Source organism: Mizuhopecten yessoensis, unplaced genomic scaffold (assembly GCF_002113885.1).
Source record: "Mizuhopecten yessoensis strain PY_sf001 unplaced genomic scaffold, ASM211388v2 scaffold10547, whole genome shotgun sequence".
Classification (NCBI taxonomy): Eukaryota; Metazoa; Mollusca; class Bivalvia; order Pectinida; family Pectinidae; genus Mizuhopecten; species Mizuhopecten yessoensis.
The window spans coordinates 13058-27346 of NW_018408601.1; the positions used below are offsets into that span (position 1 = coordinate 13058).

Genomic DNA, 14289 nt, shown 5'->3' on the forward strand with positions numbered 1-14289 from the left:
TTACTTTAGACTATAACCAAGGGTAGTTAACGTACCTGTTTCTACGGTAGTTTAAACTTTTACCCAGGGAGTTAACGTGCCCGTTTCTACAGTAGTTTAGACTATTACCGAGGGAGTTAACATGCCTGTTTCTACAGTAGTTAAGACTATTACCGAGGGAGTTAACGTACCTGTTTCTACGGTAGTTAAGACTATTACCGAGGGAGTTAACGTACCTGTTTCTACGGTAGTTTAGACTATAACCAAGGGGAGTTAACGTACCTCTTTCTACATTACTTTAGACTATAACCAAGGGTAGTTAACGTACCTGTTTCTACGGTAGTTTAAACTTTTACCGAGGGAGTTAACGTGCCCGTTTCTACAGTACTTTAGACTATTACCGAGGGAGTTAACATGCCTGTTTCTACAGTAGTTAAGACTATTACCGAGGGAGTTAACGTACCTGTTTCTACGGTAGTTTAGACTATAACCAAGGGGAGTTAACGTACCTCTTTCTACATTACTTTAGACTATAACCAAGGGCAGTTAACGTACCTGTTTCTACGGTAGTTTAGACTATAACCAAGGGTAGTTAACGTACCTGTTTCTACGGTAGTTTAGACTATTACAAAGGGAGTTAACGTACCTGTTTCTACATTAGTTTAGACTATTACCGAGGGAGTTAATGACCTGTTTCTACAGTAGTTTAGACTATTTGGATTCCAATGTTTTGGCTAGTAGCACCGATTAGCTCTAGATAGATGAAACAGTTGTGTGATGCAGCGTAATTAATTGTTGGCTTACTGTATCTATTATTAAAGGTTAAAGGTACACTCACCTGTGTGTGAGATTTTTAACTCACCTGGTCCAAATATGCCGTTCAATGGCGCCCGTCCGGCAACAATTTCTTCGAATGACTACTTCTTCTGAACCCTGATAGGAATTCAATCAGAGACTGGGCGCACCCCTAGAGACTTTGTTCATGTGTGATAACCTGGAAACACTGGAGACCCCTAGCCTAGAACCAGATTTACAAGTCCTTATAGGACAAAATTCCACACAGGTACGTTACGTGTACTAAGAATGGCATTGAGGTCTACCCATCCATGGTTACTTAGTCTCTGTGTCATAAACTGGAAATGGTTGTGATGCAAACCCCTGAAGTAAAGAAATGCTGGGCATGAAGAGACGGACAAAATCATGGAACCAGAATTGGTCTTGTAATTGCCTCCACTCTATGGGACTCTTGGTCATAGCTTGGGAATATTTCCCCACCCTATAACAAAATATGTGCTTACTTAGAGTTACTAAGAGTTAGTTTCCAGTGCAGGACCTCTATTGCTTATGAACCGGTACGGTTTCAATATTAATTGCAGGGATCTTTTTTCGTGATTTTTATAAATGTTTATATTTCTCTATAAGATAGAACTGTTGGAACTGCCAAACTGAACACACACCCACCTCGAGGGATTGCACAGGCTGTCGGCAACTGTTTTTGCTCATATACTGGCGAGTGCGCGTGTACAGCAGCGGATCTTAGTCCAAGGATCACACCAAAACCACGCGACAGCATACTCATCAAATCAACTCAACTTGAAAACGGCGTAAACGCAGACAACACGACTGACCAGGACCATGATGTCACGAATGGGCAGTTATATTACCGACCCAAAGGTAGTACGTCATGTATATCTTCGGACTTCAACATGTACATGTAATTAATTATAGCACGTCCTTTACAATAAACGTTGTATATGTTACCACACACAATAAGTCCGTGGAATTGCGAAACGTGTTTTACATTATGCAATTAGTAATTTCGATGTCACTTCCCCGGTTCTCGGCTTTGAGAACTCTCTTTAGTAGGAATTGACCTAGATTTGCATGGCGGGTGTCATCGATCAAGTAAAAGGAGTTAACTCTTTAGTAACACGGTGTCATATCCTCATTGTATGTAATGGTCTCAAAGAAAATATTCCCTTTGTCTGTATTTTTCCGTAGTTTCATAGTTTTGAGTTTGATTTAAGGTTTTGTGTACACTTAGGTATTCTCTGTTAAGTACTTTTGATAGATGAAAATCTCATGTCACTGGAAATGCCACATATGCATAGTTGTTTTTTGTTCGTTAACACAGACAAGAGTTACGTTAAATATCAACGTATTTAACACTTCGGAGGCTCCTACCCTTTTGGTCTAGAACGAAGACAATGGATTGAAATGTCTCTCGATTTTGAGGGGTTTGGTGATGAGTTGTATCGATTCGTAAATAATATAATATCAATATTATTGTCGCGTGATTTCCCTCCAACAGGAGATGGGGGTGGAACATCTGATGGAGGGTGTGACGACAACTGTAGGACGACAACGGCCGCCACACTGGGCTGTCTTGGTGCTGTCACGTGCATCTTTGTTCTGGGGTGGCGTCTTAGAAAACGCAGATGTCAGAATAGTCAGAACATTAAAAAGCGCGTGGGCAGCCTTGTGTCAGTATCGGCTATACCATCAGACTACCACGATGACCGTGACATACACAGGAACTACCACCCCACTCCCCAGTTCAACAACAAGGGACCCCTCGATTATACACCGGTAAGTAATCAGAATGCTATTGAACTGATTATATTGTTCCGTGAAGAAATCCTTCAATGCTATTGTATACTAAATAGAATAAATGCCACACGGTACATATGATGGAATAAATACGAGAATTATTGTCACACGGTACAAGTGATTGTATAAATACGAGAATTATTGTCACACGGTACAAGCTATTGTATAAATACGAGAATAATTGTCACACGGTACAAGTAATTGTATAAATACGAGAATTATTGTCACGCGGTACAATTGACACCTAGTACATGTGATTGTATAAATACGAGAATAATTTTCACACGGTACAAGTGATTGTATTAATACGGGAATTATTGTCACACGGTACAAGTGATTGTATAAATACGAGAATTATTGTCACACGGTACAAGCGATTGTATAAATACGAGAATAATTGTCACACGGTACAAGTAATTGTATAAATACAAGAATAATTGTCACACGATTCAAGTGATTGTATAAATACGAGAATTATTGTCACACGGTACAAGTGATTGTATAAATACGAGAATTATTGTCACGCGGTACAAGCGATTGTATAAATACGAGAATAATTGTCACACGGTACAAGTAATTGTATAAATACGAGAATAATTGTCACACGGTTCAAGTGATTGTATAAATACGAGAATTATTGTCACACGGTACAAGTGATTGTATAAATACGAGAATAATTGTCACACGGTACAAGTTATTGTATAAATATGAGAAATATTGTCACACGCTACAAGTGATTGTATAAATACGAGAATTATTGTCACACGGTACAAGTGATGGTATAACTACGAGAATAATTGTCACACGGTACAATTGACACCTAGTACATGTGATTGTATAAATACGAGAATAATTGTCACACGGTACATGTGATTGTATAAATACGATAATTATTGTCACACGGTACAGCTGATTGTATAAATACGAGAATTATTGTCACACGGTACAATTGACACCTAGTACATGTGGTTGTATAAATACGAGAATCATTTTCAAACGGAACCATTGACACCTAGTACATGTGGTAGTATAAATACGAGAATAAATGTCACACGGTACAAGTGATGGTATAACTGCGAGAATAATTGTCACACGGAGCATGCTATTGTATAATTCATAAAATAATAGACACCTAGTACAAATGAATGAATAAATACGAGAATAATTGTCCCACGGTACATGCTATTGTATAATTCATAAAATAATAGACACCTAGTACAAATGATTGAATAAATACGAGAATAATTGTCACACGGTACAAGTGATTGTATAAATACGAGAATTATTGTCACACGGTACAAGTGATTGTATAAATACGAGAATAATTGTCACACGGTACATGCTATTGTATAATTCGAGAATAATTGACATTTACTACATGTGATTGTATAAATACGAGAATAATTGTCACACGGTACAAGTGATTGTATAAATACGAGAATTATTGTCACACGGTACAAGTAATTGTATAAATAAGAGAATAATTGTCACACGGTACATGCTATTGTATAATTCATAGAATATTTGACACTTAGTACATGTGATTGTATAAATACGAGAATAATTGTCACACGGTACAAGTGATTGTATAAATACGAGAATTATTGTCACATGGTACAATTAATTGTATAAATACGAGAATAATTGTCACACGGTACATGCTATTGTATAATTCATAGAATAATTGACACCTAGTACATGTGATTGTATAAATACGAGAATAATCGTCACATGGTACATGTTGCTGTTTAGACGCCAGAAGATATGAAGTGGGAGTTTGAGCGAGACAAGCTGACCCTTGACAAGACTCTTGGTGAAGGAGAGTTTGGACGAGTGGTAAAGGCACGGTCTTACAGTTCGGACGGAAAAGATAGCTACAAGGAGGTCGCTGTTAAGATGCTCAAACGTAAGTCACAAATTAAATACTCTTGCTTCCTGTATCGACAATCTAAATTTCAAATAAGTTCTTTATTTTGTATTTCTTGTAATTGTTTTAGTCAATAAGGTGGTTGCCTCTGCTGGTAAACTACACGTTTCTATCAGTCCCCGATGTTGGATGTGTATGTATTAAGAAAGCCTACATCACGTTCGTTGTATTAAACATATGGTTGGAGAACACTTAAGGCTTATATATATATATATATATATATCTTTAGCACCACACAAATGAGTCCTAAATGAATGAAATTGCTAAAACGTGCAGTACAAAGTTTATATTGGCTCTCTGCATCGACAAACTCACTTCCTTACATTGCAATCCGAGTAATTGCTGCACTAAAACGTGTGTTCCATATATTCAGAATAACCACTAATAACTGTTTGTCGTGATAAAACACTCTCAAAAGTTACAATCTAAATCATAACAGTAAATGCAGATATAGCGTTTACGTAAACACTGTACGCTACCAAAAGGGCGACAAATCGGATATGTGAACTTATTGTATACGTAGGTTATTTGATAATTAAATATATGTATAACACAATGCAAATTAGATACATAGAGTAACATGCTTCTTATAAACAGAGAGTCACATAATATTGTTTATAGATTGCGCCTCCTCCTCGGAACTATCGGACTTACTATCTGAATTCAACCTCCTAAAGGATGTCAATCACCCTAACGTCATACGCCTGCTAGGGGCGTGTACAAGGGACGGTAAGTAGTCCGTGATGACCAATATACCATATAACACGGGAACACTATATTGAAACAAGAACCAAATCAGTATAGAANCGTTAGTGGGGAACAACATGTAGTGGGAAATTACTGTAGTGGGGGATACCGTGTCGTGGGGGATACCGTGAAGTGAGCGGAGTACACCATGTAGAGAACAACGTAGTTGGGAATACATCAATGAGAAACACCATGTCGTGGGGAATACATCAGTGAGAAACACCATGTCGTGGGGGATACCGTGAAGTGAGCGGAGTACACCATGTAGAGAACATCGTAGTTGGGAATACATCAGTGAGAAACACCATGTCGTGGGGAATACATCAGTGAGAAACACCATGTCGTGGGGAATACATAAGTGAGAAACACCATGTCGTGGGGAATACATCAGTGAGAAACACCATGTCGTGGGGAATACATCAGTGAGAAACACCATGTCGTGGGGAATACATCAGTGAGAAACACCATGTCGTGGGGAATACATCAGTGAGAAACACCATGTCGTGGGGAATACATCAGTGAGAAACACCATGTCGTGGGGAATACATCAGTGAGAAACACCATGTCGTGGGGAATACATCAGTGAGAAACACCATGTCGTGGGGAATACATCAGTGAGAAACACCATGTCGTGGGGAATACATCAGTGAGAAACACCATGTCGTGGGGAATACNGGGAATACATCAATGAGAAACACCATGTCGTGGGGAATACATCAATGAGAAACACCATGTCGTGGGTAATACATCAGTGAGAAACACCATGTCGTGGGGAATACATCAATGAGAAACACCATGCATGTTGTCGAAAACTTACTATTGTATTTGTGACATTAAAGATCAGTGCAATAAAAAAGAAAAGTGAACAAAAAATCATTTTTGCACTAGGTATATTTATTTGACAATAATGCTATGTCTGTGATTACTGTTTGGTACTTTTAGTGTTAACTATATATAGTAAAAAGAATAGTAGAAATAAATGGTCAAAAATCATTCTCTTCAGTTATCTGTTCTGTTTTATTTGAGTTTGACTACATATTTCGTGTCTTTCAACTTCCACAAAAACTATTTCCAGGTCCATTCTACGTCATAGTGGAGTATTGTGAGTACGGCTCCTTGCTTTGTTTCCTGAGACGGTCACGGTTAGAAGAAAATGGCTATGTCAACCACCGGTACCGGCACAAAGAGTTCTCTCATCACTGTGAGAACGGGGAGTACATGGAACCGGAGTTACTCTCCATAGGCAATCTCTTATCTTTTGCCTGGCAGATAGCTAAGGGGATGAAGTACCTTAGCGAGATCAAGGTTAGAGTGATTTACAGTTTGTGTATAAACATACAAAGAAACATATACACACAAGCAAGTAATTAATATAGCGTAAACAATATAAGGCTGTCAAATTTCGGAGCGGTTAAAAAGATTCAATTTGAAATAAAAGAAAATATAACTGATATTTGAAACGACGAATGATCCAATCGGATGGTAACAGCAAAGGCAGCAATGCTAATGACCGCATAGTCAACATGCTTAGCCTACACAAGCCGCCTCGAATATTCTGTAAAAATACTAGGTTCAAAAAAGTTCAAATATCTTATTTTCGTGTCAAACACATTGTAGTATTCATAAAATCACAATACATATATATCTTTGAATATAAAATGTGTCTAGCCGAAATGACTTATTAGACACGTTATAAGAACAATCACACTATTTACTATCTTCAGAAATGTTTGTAAAAACTGTAGCAGGACTATAATTTGCATATACATGTATATACAATACCATGTACCCCAACAGGGTAAGAGATATACAAGATTGGTCGGGCCTATCCCTACCGACAAATTATATATCCCCCATCCCACACCTGCACATCTAATTATAATACATAATTTAATATAGGAGAAGCATAGTTCTCCTCCTCCTCCACATAACAGAAAGTTGGGTAGCTAGTGTCTTTTGGAGAATGGTTCACACATCACATATCTGAACTGTTCACATGTGTTCGTATCATTGAAAAATTCATATACATTGTTTGCTTTCGTTAAAATTACATATCTAAGATCATCATAAAATAGACATTCCATTAAAAAATTATACTCGTTTTCTACTTCATTGTTGCACAATTTACATAACCTATTATTGACAGGAATCACAGGTCGGGCATGCCTACCTTTTTCAATTTCAAGGGGCAAATAGACACATCTAAAGTTAAATAAAAAAAACTTTCACATTTGAAATGTACAGATTTTACACAATCGCTAGTGACAGGCTCATACTTGTAAGTTCTATATGTACGCAGTTTATTACCATTTACATTGTTTGTGTCATCCCACAGAGACAACTGCCACTTATCATCATCTTCAAAAGTCAGGACATTCTTGATATCTTTCATACATTTGTACGTTGATGTATTTGCGGTTAAAACTTCACTTAAGTTTTTCTCCGCTATCAGACTAACAACCCGAGAGTCCCAGGGTTTTCTAATAGAACATGCCCATTTATGAATTGTCTGCAGTAGTCTGCTATCATCGCAATTCTTTATACGTACATATAGTCTAAAAACTTCAGTTAATTGGTTAACTTCACATGAATTCAAACCCATGTCTCCTTGAAGGGCTACATTACTTGCTTTTCTAGCAGCACCCAGAAAATACCTGCATGCTTTATTTTGAACCATAGCAACTTCTCTATATTTATTCAGACCCCAGATTCCAGTACCATAAAATAGCACTGGTTTCAATAGGGATACATACAGCTTACAGTAAACTTCATAACACATTTCTCCAGCATGTACATACTTGGAATAAAGAGCATACAATGCTCTACTTGCAGATGTAAATTTAAGTGTTCGTGAAACCATAAACCAAGATGTTTGTTACTCTGGATTTTTTCTATATGTATAGCACCACATGTAAAATTAAAATTTGTTAGAGGTACAGATGGATTGCGAAAATGCACAACTTTTGTTTTTTTCTTGATTTATGCCTAATTTCCACTTTTTACACCAACTATCAAGCTTGTCTAACATATGTTGCATCGACTCCTAATCTGGTGCGATAAGTGCTATATTATCCGCATACAGAAGTATGGATACCTGGGCATCATCGACCTTGACACCTTTACTTAGTGATTAGGCATACCAAACCCTCTCAAACATACAATACAAATATTAGGCCTACCAACCCTTCTCCAACATACAGTAAAAAAAAACAGGCATATAAAACCCTCTCCAACATACAATAAAAAAATCAGGCATACAAAACCCTCTCCAACATACAATAAAAAATCAGGCATGNTCAGGTATACAAAACCCTCTCAAACATATAATAAAAAATCAGGCATACAAAACCTTCTCAAACATACAATAAAAAATCAGGCATACAAAAAACCCTCTCCAACATACAATAAAAAAATCAGGCATACAAAACCCTCTCAAACATAGAATAAAAAAATCAGGCATACAAAACCCTCTCCAACATACAATAAAAAAATCAGGTATACAAAACCCTCTCAAACATATAATAAAAAATCAGGCATACAAAACCTTCTCAAACATACAATAAAAAATCAGGCATACAAAAAACCCTCTCCAACATACAATAAAAAAATCAGGCATACAAAACCCTCTCAAACATAGAATAAAAAAATCAGGCATACAAAACCCTCTCCAACATACAATAAAAAAATCAGGTATACAAAACCCTCTCAAACATATAATAAAAAATCAGGCATACAAAACCTTCTCAAACATACAATAAAAAATCAGGCATACAAAAAACCCTCTCCAACATACAATAAAAAAATCAGACATGCAAAACTCTCTCCAACATACAATGAAAAATCAGGCATACAAAACCTTCTCAAACATACAATAAAAAATCAGGCATACAAAACCTTCTCAAACATACAATAAAAAATCAGGCATACCAAACCCTCTCCAACATACAATAAAAACAATCAGACATACAAAACCCTCTCAAACATACAATAAAAAATCAGGCATATTAAACCCTTTCCAACATACAATAAAAAAAAATCAGGCATATAATACCTTCTCCAACATACAATGAAAAATCAGGCATACCAAACCCTCTCCAACATACAATAAAAAATAAGGCATATAAAACCCTCTCCAACATACAATAAAAAATCAGGCATACAAAACCCTCTCCGAAATTTTATAACAGGTCAGGCATACAAACCTCCGACAATATATAACAAGTCAGGCATACAAACCCCTGACAATATATAACAAGTCAGGCACACAAACCTTCGACAATATATAACAAGTCAGGCATACAAACCTCCGATAATATATAACAGGTCAGGCATACAAACCTCCGACAATATATAACAAGTCAGGCATACAAACCCCTGACAATATATAACAAATCAGGCACACAAACCTCCGACAATATATAACAAGTCAGGCATACAAACCTCCGACAATATATAACAAGTCAGGCATACAAACCTCCGACAATATATAACAAGTCAGGCATACCAACCTCCGACAATATATATCAAGTCAGGCAATTAAACTCTCCCAACATTTATGAACAGGTCAGACATACAACATTTTATAACAGGTCAGACATACAACATTTTATAACAGGTCAGCCTTACAAAACCGTCTCCAAAATTTTCTAAAATAGATCAGGCCTCCATAAGCATACTGATATTCATCTGATACAAACTCTATACGACATTCTTTATAGCAAGAATTAAGTCTAAACAAACCCAGCCTTCCTCCATGTTCTACCTGACGTAGAAGTGGGACATGCCAGTGTCCGCGGTATGCCTACTTACCCTGCCCTCATTGTACCACATAGGGTCTCTATCTTTTTCTCTCACTCTTCTGTTCTTTCTATTTCGTCGGTGTCTCCCTAGGCACCCGTCTTCAAATGACCCCAAACAAACAAACAAAATGGTCTCGTCAGAGGCAGACTGATTTACCGTCAGAGGCTGATTTACCGTCAGAGGCAGACTGATTTCCACTCGTCACTGTGAAGAAATGAGTTTGTGTGAATACTAGCTATTTATATAAAAAACATAAATTAAACTGTTGCGTGTGGATGAAATTACCACCAATTTCGTTTGTTTTAGTTGGTACACAGAGATTTAGCTGCAAGAAATGTCTTGGTTGCTGCCGGCAAGGTTTTGAAAATATCCGATTTTGGATTAACCAGAGATGTTTATGAGGCGGACACATACCTCAAACAAAGCAAGGTAACATGTCCTGAAATACGTTATCTGTATGTTGGAGTGATTAAACTGAGTTGGATTTAGTATGTAGATAGTCTAGTTAAGAAAAAGAAATGTTTTCAAATTAACAAGAGATTATGTATGATCAATGCAGTATTGGAGATGACAAAGTTGAACATTGAAATATTATAAAGTCATACCTTATTTTTAAAGAAGAAAATATTAGAAAATAAAAAATACAAAGAAAGTTTTATCGCAAGAAGGAATTTAACTTACCTTTACCACTTATCTTTTAATTAGTACAGGTAAATGTCGGATATCTTTTAATTAATTAGTACAGGTAAATGTCAGATATCTTTTAATTAGTACATGTGAATGCCAGATATCTTTTAATTAATTAGTACAGGTAAATGTCAGATATCTTTTAATTAGTACCGGTAAATGTCAGATATCTTTTAATTAATTAGTACAGGTAAATGTCAGATACCTTTTAACTAGTACAGGTAAATGCCAGATATCTTTTAATTAATTAGTACAGGTAAATGCCAGATATCTTTTAATTAATTAGTACAGTTAAATGCCAGATATCTTTTAATTAATTAGTACAGGTCAATGTCAGATATCTTTTAATTAATTATTACAGGGAAATGCCAGATATCTTTTAATTAATTAGTACAGGGAAATGTCAGATATCTTTTCATTAGTACAGGTAAATGTCAGATATCTTTAAAAAGAAATAAAGTATGACTTTATTTCTTGGCTAGTCAAACATTTACTTGTACTAACCCATTAATTAGCGCGAGATTATTGTTATTGTTTCTGTAACTCATTTAAGCCAGGAATATTCATCAAGGTATATGTTTCAATATGTCTATTCTGTAATTTGCAGGGCCGTATACCAGTGAAATGGTTAGCACCGGAATCTCTGTACGCACAGGTTTATACAACTCAGAGTGATGTGTAAGTATCCAGCCTAGGTTTATACAACTCAGAGTGATGTGTAAGTATCCACCCTAGGTTTATACAACTCAGAGTGTTGGGTAAGTATCCAGCCTAGGTTTATACAACTCAGAGTGATGTGTAAGTATCCAGGCTAGATTCTACAACTAAGAGTGATGTGTAAGTATCAAGCCTAGGTTTATACAACTCAGAGTGTTGTGTAAGTATCCAGCCTAGGTTTATACACCTCAGAGTGATGTGTAAGTATCCAGGCTAGATTCTACAACTCAGAGTGATGTGTAAGTATCCAGCCTAGGTTTATACAACTCAGAGTGCCGTGTAAGTATCCATCCTAGGTTTATACAACTCAGAGTGATGTGTAAGTATCCAGCCTAAATTATACAACTCAGAGTGATTTGTAAGTATCCAGTCTATGTTTATACAACTCAGAGTAATGTGTAAGTATCCAGCCTAGGTTTATACAACTCAGAGTGATGTGTAAGTATCCACTCCATGTTTATACAACTCGGAGTGATTTGTAAGTATCCAGTCTATGTTTATACAACTCAGAGTAATGTGTAAGTATCTAGCCTAGGTTTATACAACTCAGAGTGATGTGTAAGTATCCAGCCTAGGTTTATACAACTCAGAGTGATGTGTAAGTATCAAGTCTATGTTTATACAACTCAGAGTGATGTGTAAGTATCCAGCCTAGGTTTATATAACTGAAAGTGATGTGTAAGTATCCAGCCTAGGTTTATACAACTCAGAGTGATGTGTAAGTATCCAGCCTAGGTTTATACAACTCAGAGTGATGTGTAAGTATCCAGCCTAGGTTTATACAACTCAGAGTGATGTGTAAGTATCCAGCCTAGGTTTATACAACTCAGAGTGATGTGTAAGTATCCAGCCTAGGTTTATACAACTCAGAGTGATGTGTAAGTATCCAGCCTAGGTTTATACAACTCAGAGTGATGTGTAAGTATCCAGCCTAGGTTTATACAACTCAGAGTGATGTGTAAGTATCCAGCCTAGGTTTATACAACTCAGAGTGATGTGTAAGTATCCAGCCTAGGTTTATACAACTCAGAGTGATGTGTAAGTATCCAGCCTAGGTTTATACAACTCAGAGTGATGTGTAAGTATCCAGCCTAGGTTTATACAACTCAGAGTGATGTGTAAGTATCCAGCCTAGGTTTATACAACTCAGAGTGATGTGTAAGTATCCAGCCTAGGTTTATACAACTCAGAGTGATGTGTAAGTATCCAGCCTAGGTTTATACAACTCAGAGTGATGTGTAAGTATCCAGCCTAGGTTTATACAACTCAGAGTGATGTGTAAGTATCCAGCCTAGGTTTATACAACTCAGAGTGATGTGTAAGTATCCAGCCTAGGTTTATACAACTCAGATTGACGTGTAAGTATCAAACCCAGGTGTATACAACTCAGAGTGATGTGTTAGTATCCAGCCTAGGTTTATACAACTCAGAGTGATGTGTAAGTATCCAGCCTAGGTTTATACAACTCAGAGTGATGTGTAAGTATCCAGCCAAGGTTTATACAACTCAGAGTGATGTGTAAGTATCCAGCCTAGGTTTATACAACTCAGAGTGATGTGTAAGTATCCAGCCTAGGTTTATGCAACTCAGAGTGATGTGTAAGTATCCAGCCGAAGTTTATACAACTCAAAGTGATGTGTAAGTATCCAGCCGAGGTTTATACAATTCAGAGGCATGTGTGAGTATCCAGCCTAGGTTTATACAACTCAGAGTGATGTGTAAGTATCCAGCCTAGGTTTATACAACTCAGATTGACGTGTAAGTATCCAGCCTAGGTTTATGCAACTCAGAGGCATGTGTAAGTATCCAGCCTAGGTTTATACAACTCAGAGTGATGGGTAAGTATCCAGCCTAGGTTTATACAACTCAGAGTGATGTGTAAGTATCCAGCCTATGTTTATACAACTCAGATTGACGTGTAAGTATCCAGCCTAGGTTTATACAACTCAACTTCTTGTGTGCATATCTCAACATAAATAGTCTGCGACACAAATTTGATCAGGTACATGAACTACTAGCAAACTATACAGTTGATCTCCTATTCTTATCGGAAACCAAAATAGACGATAGCTTTCCTGATGCACAATTTAGCGTAAATAACTACCACCTGTGGAGAGCCGATAGAAATTTTCATGGCGGCGGAATTGCAGCATATCTACGTTCGGACTTACCAGGACACCGGGTAAAATACATAGATTTTCAGGACATAGAATCAACTTCAGTTGAACTATCATTAAATAATTTGAAATGGTTAATTCAAGGAGTATATAGACCTCCTAGCATGAAAGAAAACACATTCACAGAAGACTTTTGTAAGACTTTTGACCGCTGTACCATGAAATATGACAATCTGTTGGTTATAGGTGACATCAACTATGATTTGTTATCTGATAAAGGAAACCCATTACAAAATGTATGTGATATTTTTGACTTATCAAATCTTGTGAAAGCCCCAACCTGTCATCCTAAAAACACAGAACCTAGCCTTATCGATGTAATTTTGACAAACAAACCAAATCTAACAGGTAAAATTTGTAACTTTGATACAGGAGTCAGCGATGTACATAATATTATTGCAGTTCAACTACGGAGTAAGATCACTGTGAGAAAACAGGAATGGATGTCGTACAGAAGTTTTAAACATTTTAATATCGAAAATTTTCATAACGACCTATATAATGCAAAACTTGACGACATAGCCAAACACGAAAACATAAACACAGCTTACAACCAATTCAGCAACACACTAACACGCATAATAGACAAGCACGCACCAATGAAAAAGAGAAAACCACGAATAAATCAAGCACCCTTCATGAACA

At 36.8% G+C, this 14289-nt stretch overlaps 1 protein-coding gene across 1 annotated transcript in view; it reads left to right on the forward strand.

Annotated features, from left to right (window-relative positions):
• LOC110461040 (proto-oncogene tyrosine-protein kinase receptor Ret-like) overlaps window positions 1–14289 on the forward strand; it is a 40765-nt gene that overhangs the window by 12617 nt on the left and 13859 nt on the right. The window contains exons 4-10 of the mRNA XM_021514312.1: window positions 1402–1653; window positions 2291–2568; window positions 4342–4495; window positions 5138–5245; window positions 6339–6568; window positions 10370–10492; window positions 11358–11428. Coding sequence (XP_021369987.1) covers window positions 1402–1653; window positions 2291–2568; window positions 4342–4495; window positions 5138–5245; window positions 6339–6568; window positions 10370–10492; window positions 11358–11428 — 1216 coding nt within the window. The remainder of the gene's footprint in view (window positions 1–1401; window positions 1654–2290; window positions 2569–4341; window positions 4496–5137; window positions 5246–6338; window positions 6569–10369; window positions 10493–11357; window positions 11429–14289) is intronic.